Consider the following 16,326-nt stretch of genomic DNA (forward strand, 5'->3'; position numbering starts at 1 on the left):
TATCCCATTTGACCTATGTCTAAGCCCTTGGTCCTTCCCCTGCATTATATCCCATTTGACCTATGTCTAAGCCCTTGGTCCTTCCCCTGCATTATATCCCATTTGACCCATGCCTAAGCCCATGGTCCTTCCCCTACATTATATCCCATTTGACCTATGTCTAAGCCCTTGGTCCTTCCCCTGCATTATATCCCATTCAACCTATGTCTAAGCCCTTGGTCCTTCCCCTGCATTAAATCCCATTTGACCTATGCCTAAGCCCTTGGTCCTTCCCCTGCATTATATCCCATTCAACCTAAGTCTAAGGCCGTGGTCCTTCCTCTGTATTATATCCCATTTGACCTATGTCTGAGCCGTTGGTCCTTCCCCTGCATTATATCCCATTCAACCTAAGTCATAGCCCTTGGTCCTTTCCCCGAATTATATCCCAGTTCAGGATGTCACCTGTAGCAATGGCAGGTGTTACCTAGGCGACATGCTGCAAAAAGTAGGTTCATTTGGGTTCTTAACATGAACAGCCTTTTTTAACTCATTTGCAGTTTGGATAATCAGTGCACATAAGTTGGACCTAGTCCCTGATTAACATTTTGTCAGTCTAGGTGTGGAGTTCTTAACACGTCTCACTCCCAAATAAATCAAAAGTATTATTCATGCATTAGTGAAGATATTAACCAAGATGTTCATTTGACAGAGGGAGTTTCTCTTTTTCAACACCTCATCCTATTCAGTGACGCAGTGGACCTTTTACGCCTAAGCTGCCTTTGCATGCACCTGCAGCAGATAGCCCTTTTCCCATAGTTATACCTGATCTTGGGTTGTTTAGAGCACCATAATATGATCTTGACCAAGATGAAGCACTCCTCCTTCAGTGGCAATATAAGGGCAGGAATACCCTTAGAAACCCATGGGAAATAAGCTGGAAATAAGAATCTGTTTAGATCTCATTCTGTTGGGTTGAGGAGCAGACTTGCTTCTGGGCTTTGAAGAGACTTTTCATATCAACTCATAGGAAATAGAGGCCATTATCAATACGTCCATGCTTATTGGAATAATTCCTAGGAAAGACAGTTCAAATAGTGTGTGTGTGTGTGTGACAAAATCACCACACCTTTGCACCTTCATTAATGTTCATAGTAACAGGTCCAGCTCACCCTGGGTTATTGTTCTGGCCACCTCATTATCAAGGAGAGGCCAGCTCCTTCATGCAGTGTGCTCTCTATCGGACTCTCTTCCATCGAGATTGGCCTATGAGGCAGACCTAAGCTAGACCTATTTGCAACAAGGTGGAACAAGAAACTGCCCACCTTCATCTGCCCATTTCTGGACCCAGGGGTTAGGGTTAACCCTAACCCTAACCCTGATCCATGGGCATGGGTTGTCAGTACTCTTTTAATCAGCAGGTAATGAATGTCAACATCAGTTCTGATTGCAAACATAATTCAGAATATGAAGGGGATAGACTTCAACTTTGTTCTGATTGACCCTCTGAGATGGGACAGTTCCAAAATCAATGGGACAGATCCAGATTCAGTGGGACAGATCCCATTCAACCTATGTCAGAGCCCTTGGTCCTTCCCCTGCATTATATCCCATTCGACCTAAATCTAAGCCCTTTGTCCTTTCCCTGCATTATATTGCAGTTCAGTATGTCACCTGTAGCAGTGACAGGTGTTACCTAGGTGACATGCTGCAAAAAGTAAGTTTATTTGGGTTCTTAACATGAACAGCCTTTTTTCACTCATTTGCAGTTTGGATAATCAGTGCACATAAGTTGGACCTAGTCCCAGATTAACATTTTGTCAGTCTAGGTGTGGAGTTCTTAACACGTCTCACTCCCAAATAAATCAAAAGTATTATTCATGCATTAGTGAAGATATGAACCAAGATGTTCATTTGACAGAGGGAGTTTCTCTTTTTCAACACCTCATCCTATTCAGTGACGCAGTGGACCTTTTACGCCTAAGCTGCCTTTGCATGCACCTGCAGCAGATAGCCCTTTTCCCATAGTTATACCTGATCTTGGGTTGTTTAGAGCACCATAATATGATCTTGACCAAGATGAAGCACTCCTCCTTCAGTGGCAATATAAGGGCAGGAATACCCTTAGAAACCCATGGGAAATAAGCTGGAAATAAGAATCTGTTTAGATCTCATTCTGTTGGGTTGAGGAGCAGACTTGCTTCTGGGCTTTGAAGAGACTTTTCATATCAACTCATAGGAAATAGAGGCCATTATCAATACGTCCATGCTTATTGGAATAATTCCTAGGAAAGACAGTTCAAATAGTGTGTGTGTGTGTGTGACAAAATCACCACACCTTTGCACCTTCATTAATGTTCATAGTAACAGGTCCAGCTCACCCTGGGTTATTGTTCTGGCCACCTCATTATCAAGGAGAGGCCAGCTCCTTCATGCAGTGTGCTCTCTATCGGACTCTCTTCCATCGAGATTGGCCTATGAGGCAGACCTAAGCTAGACCTATTTGCAACAAGGTGGAACAAGAAACTGCCCACCTTCATCTGCCCATTTCTGGACCCAGGGGTTAGGGTTAACCCTAACCCTAACCCTGATCCATGGGCATGGGTTGTCAGTACTCTTTTAATCAGCAGGTAATGAATGTCAACATCAGTTCTGATTGCAAACATAATTCAGAATATGAAGGGGATAGACTTCAACTTTGTTCTGATTGACCCTCTGAGATGGGACAGTTCCAAAATCAATGGGACAGATCCAGATTCAGTGGGACAGATCCCATTCAACCTATGTCAGAGCCCTTGGTCCTTCCCCTGCATTATATCCCATTCGACCTAAATCTAAGCCCTTTGTCCTTTCCCTGCATTATATTGCAGTTCAGTATGTCACCTGTAGCAGTGACAGGTGTTACCTAGGTGACATGCTGCAAAAAGTAAGTTTATTTGGGTTCTTAACATGAACAGCCTTTTTTCACTCATTTGCAGTTTGGATAATCAGTGCACATAAGTTGGACCTAGTCCCAGATTAACATTTTGTCAGTCTAGGTGTGGAGTTCTTAACACGTCTCACTCCCAAATAAATCAAAAGTATTATTCATGCATTAGTGAAGATATGAACCAAGATGTTCATTTGACAGAGGGAGTTTCTCTTTTTCAACACCTCATCCTATTCAGTGAGGCAGTGGACCTTTTACGCCTAAGCTGCCTTTGCATGCACCTGCAGCAGATAGCCCTTTTCCCATAGTTATACCTGATCTTGGGTTGTTTAGAGCACCATAATATGATCTTGACCAAGATGAAGCACTCCTCCTTCAGTGGCAATATAAGGGCAGGAATACCCTTAGAAACCCATGGGAAATAAGCTGGAAATAAGAATCTGTTTAGATCTCATTCTGTTGGGTTGAGGAGCTGACTTACTTCTGGACTTTGAAGAGACTTTTCATATCAATCCATAGGAAATAGAGGCCATTATCAATACGTCCATGCTTATTGGAATAATTCCTAGAAAAGACAGTTCTGATAGTGTGTGTGTGTGACAAAATCACCAAACCTCTGCACCTTCATTAATGTTCATAGTAACAGGTCCAGCACACCCTGGGTTATTGTTCTAAACACCTCATTATCAAGGAGAGGCCAGCTCCTTCATGCAGTGTAGTCTCTATCTGACACTCTTCCATTGAGATTGGCCTATGAGGCAGACCAATGCTAGACCTATTTGCAACAAGGTGGAACAAGAAACTGCCCACCTTCATCTGCCCATTTCTGGACCCAGGGGTTAGGGTTAACCCTAACCCTAACCCTGACCCATGGGCATGGGTTGTCAGTACTCTTTTAATCAGCAGATAATGAATGTCAACATCAGTTCTGATTGCAAACATAATTCAGAATATGAAGGGGATAGACTGCAACTTAGTTCTGATTGACCCACTGAGATGGGACAGATCCAAAATCAATGGGACAGATCCAGATTCAGTGGGACAGAGCCAAATTCTGTGGGACAGAGCCAGAATGAGTGATCTGCTTAATCTATAAACAGACATATCCAGAAAAATCATTTCAAATAGCATCCTGCTTTAGCAGCTGAGATTGCCTCTATTCCATCCAAGTCCAGAGAAGCTCCTCTTTAATGTCTAGCTCTTTTCAGGGATGCCATGTGCAGAAAGGGAGTTCAGAGCTTCATTCATGGAGAGAACTACAACAGGTAGAGGCATATGAATGGCAAGTTTACATTGACTACTGACATGTCAAAGATTTCACACCACTCTCAGCCTTCATTTCCCAACCAGCTAACTCCTCTTTCTCTTTGAGGACAAGAAGTCATCCCCAGTAACAAGGAAGGGACACCATTCATTGATCTCAGGCACATTTCAGACATTATGGAAGAGATGATATTGGATGAAGCATTGACCTTCTGACCTGTCCAGCATATCCAGACAATGCTCACTCACTTTGTTTGCAAAAGGGAATCAATCAGGGTCTTGAGGTGACTCGGCTCATATAAGTTCAGGCACCTCTCTCCACCTCACTCCACCTCACTCTACCTCACTCCACCTCACTCCACCTCTCTCCACCTCACTGAAGTGTCTATCATTCAACACTTGCTTTCAGTAAGTGTTAGCTTCAGCATGCATGGTAAGTGAACTAAAGGCAATGTCCATGATTCTGAACTACATGCTGTTCCATTGCAATGACTCACAAGTCATTCTAATGATTCAGCCTGGTTTTACTTTCTGAGATCAGGTTACCATCACTAGGCAACCGACAAATAACTATTTGTTCTCTTGCCTCGATTGGAGAGAAGCTAAGCCACAGGATCCTGTACTTGACATCTGAAGCACAAGGAGAATATCTGTAATGGCCATAACAGACTGTTCCTTCCACGTAAGCCTGGAAAACAAGAAAAACCCCAAAAGTTTAGGCTACTTGACTAAAGGGTCTTATTAAGTTGGTGTACTCTGAACTCGCGCTGGATCAGGTATGACAAATGAAAATTTAAACTCTTGAAATAGGAGAGAGCTCAAAAAATCTGCCAGTACAGTTGCCATGCCCCATTCATTAAAACACAATCTCACACAAGGCATCACTTTGCCTCTTTCACTCAGTTTCCTGGAAACTTCTGAATGTAAGACAATAATCAGGTTTGATATTCTACAAGGATTTATCTAACAATTGTGCAAGCACATTGCCTTTGTTTGTCTTGAACTAATTTTAGGAAAGGTTCATCATTTCAGAGTCACAATCTCACACAAGGCATCACTTTGCCTCTTTCACTCGGTTTCCTGGAAACTTTTGAATGTAAGACAATAATCAGGTTTGATATTCTACAAGGATTTATCTAACAATTGTGCAAGCACATTTCCTTTGTTTGTCTTGAACTAATTTTAGGAAAGGTTCATCATTTCAGAGTCATGTTGCTACAGGGTGACATGGGTAGAGGTTGGATGCTCAGCATTTCCTCCACCAATTACATATTCTCCAAATGTTAATGTGATGAGGTAGTGCATTGGATTGCAAAAGCAAACTATGTTTCTCCTTTATTTCTTTCCTGATCACATTACTTAAAAATCCTTCCATGCTTACTTGCAATGAGAGCACCCTGTTAAAGGTTTTGCTCAGCTTAAAACTGTTTACATCTGGGACAACAGTGGTCACCTTGAAGAGTGAAGGGGAGTTATCCTTAAGAGTTGCTTCCCCTTGCCTACATATTGTATCGACAGACTGACTTGTTTTTCATCTTTTTGAGAGCACTGGATTTGGAGGTAGTAGAGAGTAATCCAGATGTTAATGTGATTTAGTAAGTATTATTGGAGAAGAATAATTTACCAAAGAATTCTATTTACACGGAACAGTAATCATTCATTGTGTCTTTAAATTCATGATAGTGATAAGCATAAAATCCATGAAAATAGTGATTTCACATTAATTTGTATGACAGGAGCAGATCCAGAGGGATTGTTGGGATGTGTGGAGTTGGGTAGGACAGTTAAAATCTATTTAACATGGTTGAGTAGGTACTAATTACTTCCAGTTTTCAGAAATGAAAATACTTTACCAAATTCAAATGATAACTAGAAACCATATCATGAAAGTTCAGTGATTTCAAGCAGTAAATGAATGCTGATATTAGCTAGGACTACATATTATAGTAGATGATGGCAAACACAGAATTCATGTGCGAATTGGCCATTTTTCTAAGACAGTCTGGGTGATTTTCTACTGGGCATTATGTATAAAATTGTTATAGTGTTATAATTTCACTTTATTACCTCGTATATCAATATTTTTTGCTACAATAGAACCTAATGCCAGTCATACCCATAATACCTTGCAGAAAATAACCCTTAATAACTTCCTGTTGTATTAGGTGTCATCTTCTGAAAATCATGCCAATTGAAATTGACATTCATTTATGTTCTCAAAACAACTGAACTCTCATGTTGCATGGTTTCTAGTTATTATTTTTAAATTGGTGAAGTAATTTGGGGGGTTTTCTTCAGAAAACTGGAAAGGTATACTTTTTTTACCATACTGAACTATATTATGATGAGTTCTGTTTACAACAGTGAATTCGCTTTTATTTTTGATGTACCAAGTTTTGTGAATTTCATGATTGTTGCAAACAACAAATATAGAGGTCCATAGAATAATTGTAGTTATTTATCTTTGAAGACAATAAAACTGTAGAGGTCCATTGAATAATTGTAATTATTTATATTTTAAGACAATAATACCTTAGAGGTCCATGGAATATTAATTATTTATATTTGAAAACAGTAAAATGAAATAATTTCAATTATCTATCTTTAATTGCATTAAAACCTTAAGCTTTATTCTGTTTACAGTTTCTTGCTCTCTCAATTGTAATTATTTATCTTTGAAAACAATAAAACCTTCTTCCTAAGCCAAACATTCACAAATTAGCTCAGACAAAAATGTAATTATTTAATAGCCAAGAAAATGTATATGTTGTCACTTTCTTGATTGCATAAACTTAGTTTCTATGAAGTAAAATATTTTCATTGAGCACTGTAGGTTTTCCCAATTTATTCAGTTCTTGGGAGACGATATCTCCTTCACATCTGTTCTCATTTGACATTCACTTTATTCCATTCCATGACATTCACACAACAATCTAATGTCAATACTGAATTGCAGATTCAAACTAAACCCACTGAGTTTAGTCTGCACAGTTGCCGCTGGCATGCCCATCTTGAATTGGAAAGCCCAGTCTTTGCAGGGGTCCTTCAGTTTTCTTATCCATAGTATTCTGTTAGGGAGTCATCCATAGTATTCTGTTAGGGAGTTATCCATAGTATTATGTTAGGGAGTTATCCATAGTATTCTGTTAGGGAGTTATCCATAGTATTCTGTTAGGGAGTTGTCCATAGTATTCTGTTAGGGAGTTATCCATAGTATTCGGTTAGGGAATTATCCATAGTATTCGGTTAGGGAATTATCCATAGTATTCTGTTAGGGAGTTATCCATAATATTCTGTTAGGGAGTTATCCATAGTATTCTGTTAGGGAGTTATCCATAGTATTCTGTTGGGGAGTTATCCATAGTATTCTGTTAGTATTCTGTTAGGGAGTTATCATAGTATTCTGTTAGGGAGTTATCCATAGTATTCTGTTAGGGAGTTATCCATAGCATTCTGTTAGGGAGTTATCCATAGCATTCTATTAGGGAGTTTCACTCCCAGTTGTGACCTTTATACAACACTGTTGTGCCCATTCTGTAACTGCTGAATCACTCACTGACAGAATGAAGTGAAATTCATCAATAGTAGCAGGCAGTCCTCCTTGGCAAAACATACATGACTATAAATAAAATCTTTACAGTATTATTTCTAGACCTATTCTGTTAATGTGTCTCAGCACATAATTTTCTTTTCAATTCTTTTCAGACATCTTGACAGGTTACGAGAGTTGCATGGCATTGAAATTCTTCACACTTGCATGAAGTATATGAAGTAAACTCTCCCTCCAGGATTCACATAAACTTGTATCTCTTTGATAAAGGCATCATTCTGAGGTTCTTCATGACCTGGATTCACCTAAACTTGTACCTCTTTGACAAAGGCATCATTCTGAGGTTCTTCATGACCTGGATTCACCTAAATTTGTACCTCTTTGACAAAGGCATTATGGTTCTTCATGACCTGGATTCACCTAAATTTGTACCTCATTGACAAAGGCATCATGCTGAAGTTCTTCATGACCTGCATTCACCTAAATTTGTACCTCTTTGACAAAGGCATCATGCTGAGGTTCTTCATGACCTGCATTCACCTAAATTTGTACCTCTTTGACAAAGGCATCATTCTGAGGTTCTTCATGACCAGGATTCACCTAAAATCGTACCTCTTGTTTAAAAGCAGACAGAACTTAAGGTTAATTGTGCTCAATGTTTGATTTATGAAAATATTTAACTCAAACAACATTTTTACCTTTTGCATAAAAAGCACTGCCCTGAACACCAATTAATCTTATGATGTAACAGGCTCTTCCAAGATCCTCTGAAGATTTCATATCATTCATGAATTTTATCTCTACACAGAGCAGATTTTCATTACTTTTAAGTAAAATATTTCCATAAGTATGGAATTTACAAAATTCATTTTAAATTTCTGTCTTTGTAAACTTAATATGCCAATAATAGGAAATGAAAATTTCATGGACTTCCCCTTTCAAGTCAATTGATATAAGTGAAATTTGTCAGATATGGTTGGCAAGCAGTATTTAATCAGTTGACAAACAGTATTAAATATGGGTGGCAAAGTATTAAATCAGTTCAGAAATGTTGGTAATTCTATCTCTATAGTAACTAAATTTGTTAAAATTTACATTGATTGCCAAATTATAACAACAATACAATGTGTATTATGCTGGTGTTCATATGGTAGTGAGAACCATGGTGGCTCAGTGGTTTGTGTGTTGCACTTTCAAGCAGAATGATGCAGGTTTGAATCCTATCATTGGATCAGCCTGCGTCAGCTGACACATTGTGTTTCTGAAGTTTTCTCTGCTTGCATTGGTATGATATTTAAAAAATGTGTGTTCATGTGTTGTACAACACCAAAAAAGCAAAAATTCCAATATTGGTGTACTGTAAAATACCAAAAACAAATCCAAATTTTGATATATTGTAAAGTGCCAAAAACAGAATCCCAGTTTTGCAAAAGACCAAAACAGGCAAGAATCCCAATGTTGTGTGCTCTAAAACACCCAAATAAGATAAGAATATCAATGTTAGTGTGCTGTAAAACACCAAAACAAGCAAGAATCCCAATGTTGTGTGCTTAAAACACCCAAATAAGACAAGAATATCAATGTTGGTGTGCTGTAAAACACCAAAAACAAACAAGAATATTAATGTTGGTGTGATATAAAACACCCAAATAAGACAAGAATATTAATGTTGGTGTGCTGTAAAACACCCAAATATGACAAGAATATAAATGTTGGTGTGCTGTAAAACACCAAAAACAAACAAGAATATTAATGTTGGTGTGCTGTAAAACACCTAAAACAAACAAGAATATCAATGTTGGTGTGCTGTGAAACACCCAAATAAGACAAGAATATAAATGTTGGTGTGCTGTAAAACACCAAAAACAAACAAGAATGTTAATGTTGGTGTGATATAAAACACCCAAATAAGACAAGAATATCAATGTTGGTGTGCTGTAAAACACCCAAATATGACAAGAATATAAATGTTGGTGTGCTGTAAAACACCAAAAACAAACAAGAATATTAATGTTGGTGTGCTGTAAAACACCTAAAACAAACAAGAATATCAATGTTGGTGTGCTGTGAAACACCCAAATAAGACAAGAATATCAATGTTGGTGTGCTGTAAAACACCCAAATATGACAAGAATATAAATGTTGGTGTGCTGTAAAACACCAAAAACAAACAAGAATCCCAATGTTGGTTTGCTGTAAAACACCAAAAAAAGAAGAAGAGAATATCACTGTTGGTGTGCTGTAAAACACCCAAATCAGTCAAGAATCCCAATGTTGGTGTGCTATAAAACACCAAAATCAGACAATAATATCAATGTTGGTGTGCTCTAAAACAGAAAAAACAAACAAGAATCCAAATGTTGTTGTGCTGTAGAACACCCAAATCAGTCAAGAATCCCAATGTTGTGCTGTAAAACACCCAAATAAGACAAGAATGTCAATATTTGTGTGCTGTAAAACACCAAAAACAAGAATCCCAATGTCGGTGTGCTGTAAAACACCCAAATATGACAAGAATGTCAATGTTGGTTTTCTGTAAAACACCAAAAACAAACAAGAATCCCAATGTTGTTGTGCTATAAAGCACCCAAATAAGACAAGAATATCAATGTTGTGTGCTGTAAAAAAACAAAAACAAACAAGAATCCCAATGTTGGTGTGCTGTAAAACACCCAAATAAGACAAGAATATCAATGTTGGTGTGCTATAAAACACCCAAATGACGAGAATATCAGTGTTGGTGTGCTGTAAAACACCAAAAAGCAAGAATCCCAATTGGAGGAACAACGAGGATACCTTTCACATGGTATCAGCAACTGCACATGCCAGAATTGGGTATTGAACTTGGGATGCCAGGCATGCAGATCACAAAATTGTGAACTTGAGTTTGAGATTTTTCAATTTGAGACTGTAAATGATGTTGCCAGAGAAATGAAATCATTTTTGATAGATTGAACAAAATCTTGAGCTCAAAACTGAAGCTCATGTAACATGTAATTCTGTTTCCCTATCCAGGAAAATTTTGAAATGGGACATTGTGGGTTTAAGTTTTTGTGCTAAAGAAATGCAATAACCATGGATGGGATGTGCTGGGTTACTTGGTTTGCCCTGCCTGTTTGCATTTTTGAAGACTATACTACAGTCAAAAGGGACATCAAAAATACATATCGTTAACTACAGAGAAGTTAGGATTTATATAAAAAATATGTAATGTGTGGGTATTGTAATCAGTCAGAGATTGCTGAAATGTCCTGAGTAAGGTCATTGGAACTGTACCAAACTAATGTGTGACTTAAGTGTTTATTCAATATAATTTACATTCACTGAAGTCCTTCTTTTGGAGAAAATCCACATTGTTTCCCATATGTAACCATTTCTTCTTCAGACTAACATTATTTCATACATCTGCCGTGAATGCACAAGGGTACATCATTATCACCATGACTGTGCCAGTGAAATCATGAATATATATTTTGTTTTTATATTAAAAACAGAAATAGTGTTAAAAATGTCATATTTATATTTCCACTAACCTCATTCATTGGAGCTAAATCTTGTATGCATTGTTATCAGATGTTGACATCAATCCCCCCCCCCAAAAAAAGAAACTATTAAAAAGAAACTGAATTCATTATATTTGGGAATTCCAAGTTTTATATCAGTGAATTTACACATGATAAAAAATTTAATTTTTGCAAAAATTTAGAAAATGAATGATTTGCATTATTTTGTCCATGTTTAATTATAGATATATTGTATGAGTGTACATACTGTGTTAGCCATTTTGAAAGGCCCATTATATCTCATACTGTATCAGAAAGAACAATTTATCTTCATCGTCTTGGGGAAATGTCATCCTTAAGCACAGTCACTGTAGGCAGACATTATTATAGATTTATGATTATTTGTGGAATATGGATTTTCGGCTAGACTACATCATGATTGCTCCTGTTCCATTTCCTTATGTAATTTGTATACCCCACCCCCCCAACTACCGCATTTAGTCATGTCTGTCCAGAGAAACTTTTTAGCAGGATATCACAAAAACTACTTGATGGAGACGAATAATGTTTGATAGTCATGTTTATAAACATTTGGAGACAAACTGACAAGATTTTCAATTCTATTAAAGAATTTATTCCATATATGTATTTTTTTTTTAAATGGAACATTTGGGCTTCATTATTCTTGAAAGTGTTCATAATACAATTAATAGACAAAATACATTTGTCAGATAAATGAGTTATGGAAGGTATGTGTGCGTACTATGGCTGGTATTGGTTGGCTTCATTGTATTTTCAAGCCACTAAAACATTTTATTTTTAAATGAAGTTTGCCCAGTTTTTAGATTAAGTTTATTTTTTGGGAAAACCTCGTTAAAGAATACCACTTGACATAGACAGAGTAAAAGATGTGTATGTTTGTATGCCTATGAGGATAATCTGATAAGATTAAAGCAGCATTTCTATTTTCTATGAAGTTTTGAACAAAGAAAACCATGTTAGCAGGATTGTCAAAATTTAGTAGCCAAGAAAATGCATTTTTCAACCACATATCGAATGTGATAGCACCAAATTTAAAGTGGTTAAAAGTATTTGTCTGGGTAATGCCCATTTACTTGAATGAATACTGCCCAGTTGCTTGACTAGGTAATGCCCATTTACTTGACTAGGCACTGCCCATTTACTTGACTAGGTACTGCCCATTTGCTTAACTAGGCACTGCCCATTTGCTTGACTAGGCACTACCCATTTGCTCGACTATGTACTGCCCATTTACTTGACTAGGTACTGCCCATTTGCTTAACTATGTACTGCCCATTTACTTGACTAGGTACTGCCCATTTACTGGACTAGGTACTGCCCATTTACTAGACTAGACACTGTCCATTCACTTAGCTAGATACTGCCCATTTGCTTGACTAGGTACTGCCCATTTGCTTGACTAAGCACTGCCCATTTTCTTGACTAGGCACTGCCCATTTGCTTAACTAGGTACTGCCCATTTACTTAACTAGGTACTGCCCATTTTCTTGACTAGGTAGTGCCCATTTGCTTGACTAGGTACTGCCCATTTACTTAACTAGGAGGTTCCAATTTGCTTGACTAGGCATTGCCCATTTGCTTGACTAGGTACCGCCCATTTACTTGACTAGATACTGCCCATTTGCTTAACTAGGTACTGCCCATTTGCTTGACTAGGTACTGCCCATTTACTTTACCAGGCAACTGCTCTAGCGGTTAGTGTGTCTGCCTCTAATGCAAGATCGAACATAGGCCATATCATATCAAAGACTTATCAAAATGGTACTAACATCTATCAGCATTAAGAGGTTAGTGTTGGAACTGGTTGGACTGGTTTCAGGATAGTGTGACTGGGTGGGACACCATGCTACATGTCTGCAGCATGATGCCACAGTGCTAGATATCACTATAAACTGACACACTGCAGACACTGAAGCGATGTGACAGATTTTTTTTTAAAGCTACAATAACAAGCCAAAATCACACACACACTTTACCTGCCTAAGTCAGTCTTTTCTACAAAGCACATGCCATTATCATTTCATTTTATTTTTATTTAAATAAATGTAGTTTTTACATAGCCGTTTTAGAAAATGTTATCTTCCATTTGTGTTTTATGTTCACAAAATAATTGAACTAGTGTTAATGAGCCCAACTATATGAACAGAATGGATTATGTTTTAATTGAGTGTGAGAATCATATATCTTGATAAGCATTTTATAGAATTTGATGGAACTGGTAAAATTGTATAGGGTGAGGCAGGAAAAAAATTATGTTGTGAAATTTGTCAGCAATTATTTTATTACCAACATGAACAGTGTTATGAATTCTATTTTTATTAGCTTCGACTACCATGGTGTATTCTTTGGCAAGGCATTTCACTTCAGTTGCTATGGCACTAAATAACTTGTGGTACAGTGCTGTAAAAGAAATAATCCACACTAGTCAGTCATCTGATATGTTAAGTTTTGTCTGCCATGACGGTACATAAACAGAATGTAAGAATTGCTCTTCACTGACCAGATACTTTTATTTAATCATCTTAGTGTTGGCCTATGTATTGCTGATCATAGTTTACAATCAAAATTTCTCAGGCAGCTACGATTCTAGCAACCTTTCTGTGTTAGGATTACTGTGTAGTATTATGTATTTAGTTGAAACTTGGCGTATTTTTATATACAAATTGTGAAACGTAGTTGCATTGCAATTCTTTCTTTTAAAATAGGCTTTGACATCTGTACATTGCATGCACAGTATGATGACATAGCTATTATGATGCAAAGAAGAGCTGATTTCACAAAACAGTTGGTGCTGTTTTCACTGAATACTCAGAAACATTAGGACACTAAATATTGTTATACCTCCCACCCACCCACCCACCCCGGTTGTATATTATGGTTAAATATCCAAGAAGTTCAACAAAAAAAGATGGGGAATCAAATAGATATGTGTGATCTGGTAAAGCTGTAATTAACAAAACTATAAAACAATAAGCAAATATTGTGTTTATGATGAACTAGGTGAATTTGCTTCCATCATACCATGCATGCACTATTAAAAAAAAAGGAAACAGAATTCCTTTTCAGAAGGTTCAGTATTAATTTGCTATTGTGCTAAATATTCAGGGTCTATGTTGCTTGAATACTCAATTGAATACGCCTAACAAACTGCATAGATCAAGATCTGCTGGCACATAATGCGCATACAGATCTTGGTCTGTGCAGTTTGCAGTTGGAATCTGGTAAGTGAGAAATAATGGTATTCAGATGGTTGTGAAGGAGCTTGTACTCCTATTTAGAGGATGCTGCTTCAAAATAAGAATGTACTTATTCAGTTTTTCTCTATAATGTACCCCAATATAAGCTGTCCTCGATATACGTTTTCATTGCTCCAAAGAACAGTGTTACAGTGGGATACCATTGTATATCAGTTAGGTTTTCATGTAAATAATCTTGTTGCATTTTAAAATGAGCAAAATTGTGAAGTAATTAAAGAGTTTAACTAACTGTTTTACAATATTAAATGTTGTGAATCAAATTAGTTCCGTTATTGTTCATGAAATAGAAAACTAGTTTCCATGAATTTCACTAGATTTTCTTTTGATCTTCATTTTCATGATTTAGAAATGTAGAATGTGAAAAGTTTAAGGTGATTTCATTATTTCATTCGTTAATGTGACACCAATAAACAACATGACACTGACTCTTGTATTTGTGGGTGTAATTTTTTCCAAGTTCCTGTCCATTTTAGTTCTCAAGTACATGTAAATAGTTTGTTTTATTTTGTTGCTAAGTTACAAAGCAACTCTACCATGTATTGATGTTATCAGTCTATCTCTCAGTCCATCTTATCCAGTGTCAACATTTTGTTTACATCTGCATTTAGCTCATTTTATGGGACACTTATGTGCAGACTGGTGTAACTTGGTCTGGAGCTGTTCCATGGCAAGTACAGCACCAACCAAAGTAAGGTCACTGTGACCTACAATTCAAACTTGAGTCATTTGTGTCACATACTGTGTTAGGTTGCTTTTGCAGTAACTATTACTCAAGGTCATGTAATGTGTAGTCAAGGTCATGTCATGTTTAGATGTATCAAGTTTTGCAGCAAACTCAGTTTCTTGGACTCTGTAACCTTGGCATTAAAGATGTGATACAAGTAGTGTATACTTGTGCACAGGTATGGTCCAACTGTATAAAACCTGGTCAGCTGTTGCAAAATATTTAAATAGATCTGGGTCTTTCGTCCTACTATTGTTTTCATTAATTCTAACAAACTGCATAAATCAGGATATATTATTAAATGGCATATCTGTCTGTGTCCATGCCATTTATTTTTGGATCAGACCTGTACTTTAATATATACAGCCAGGTAAGCTAAAGTCATCCAGTCATTAGTATATACAACCAGGTCAGCTAGTCATCCAGTCATAGTATATACAGCCAGGTAAGCTAGTCATCCAGTCATTAGTATATACAGTCAGGTAAGTTAAAGTTATCCAGTCATTAGTATATACAGCCAGGTAAGCTAAAGTCTTACAGTCATTAGTATATACAGCCAGGTAAGCTAAAGTCATCCAGTCATTAGTATATACAGCCAGGTAAGCTAAGTCATCCAGTCATTAGTATATACAGCCAGATAAGCTAAAGTCATTCAGTCATTAGTATATACAGCCAGGTAAGCTAAAGTCATCCAGTCATTAGTATATACAGCCAGGTAAGCTAAAGTCATCCAGTCATTAGAATATACAGTGCTGGTTCAATTTTATTGAAAGATTTAAAGCATCCACCTCAGATGTGGGAGGTCGCAGGTTCAAACCCCAACCCAGTCATACCAAAGATTCATAAAAATGGTACTAACAGCTGCCTCACTTGGTGCTCAGGATTAAGTTAGGACTGGTCGGCCTGATGTCTGGATAATGTGACTCGGTCTCATCATTCTACATGCCTGTGGCATGATGTTCCAGTGCTCAACATCACTAAAAACTGCCACAATGCAGACATCATAGCAATATGACTTAAAAATTGTTAAAGCTACATTAAAAGTCCAATTCACACACACATGTGCACAAGGTTTTTTA

General features: G+C 37.3%; 1 protein-coding gene across 1 annotated transcript in view; it reads left to right on the plus strand.

Moving 5' to 3' along the window:
• Positions 1-14,948, plus strand: part of LOC149770965 (tetratricopeptide repeat protein 12-like) — a 97,506-nt gene extending 82,558 nt beyond the window's left edge. Inside the window, exon 17 of the mRNA XM_089948931.1 lies at positions 7,877-14,948. Coding sequence (XP_089805057.1) covers positions 7,877-7,946 — 70 coding nt within the window. The 3' untranslated portion in view covers positions 7,947-14,948. The remainder of the gene's footprint in view (positions 1-7,876) is intronic.
• Positions 14,949-16,326: the final 1,378 nt, after the last annotated feature.

Source organism: Sinohyriopsis cumingii, unplaced genomic scaffold (genome assembly GCF_028554795.1).
Source record: "Sinohyriopsis cumingii isolate HCF-2022 unplaced genomic scaffold, ASM2855479v2 utg002173l, whole genome shotgun sequence".
In the NCBI taxonomy this organism is placed as follows: Eukaryota; Metazoa; Mollusca; class Bivalvia; order Unionida; family Unionidae; genus Sinohyriopsis; species Sinohyriopsis cumingii.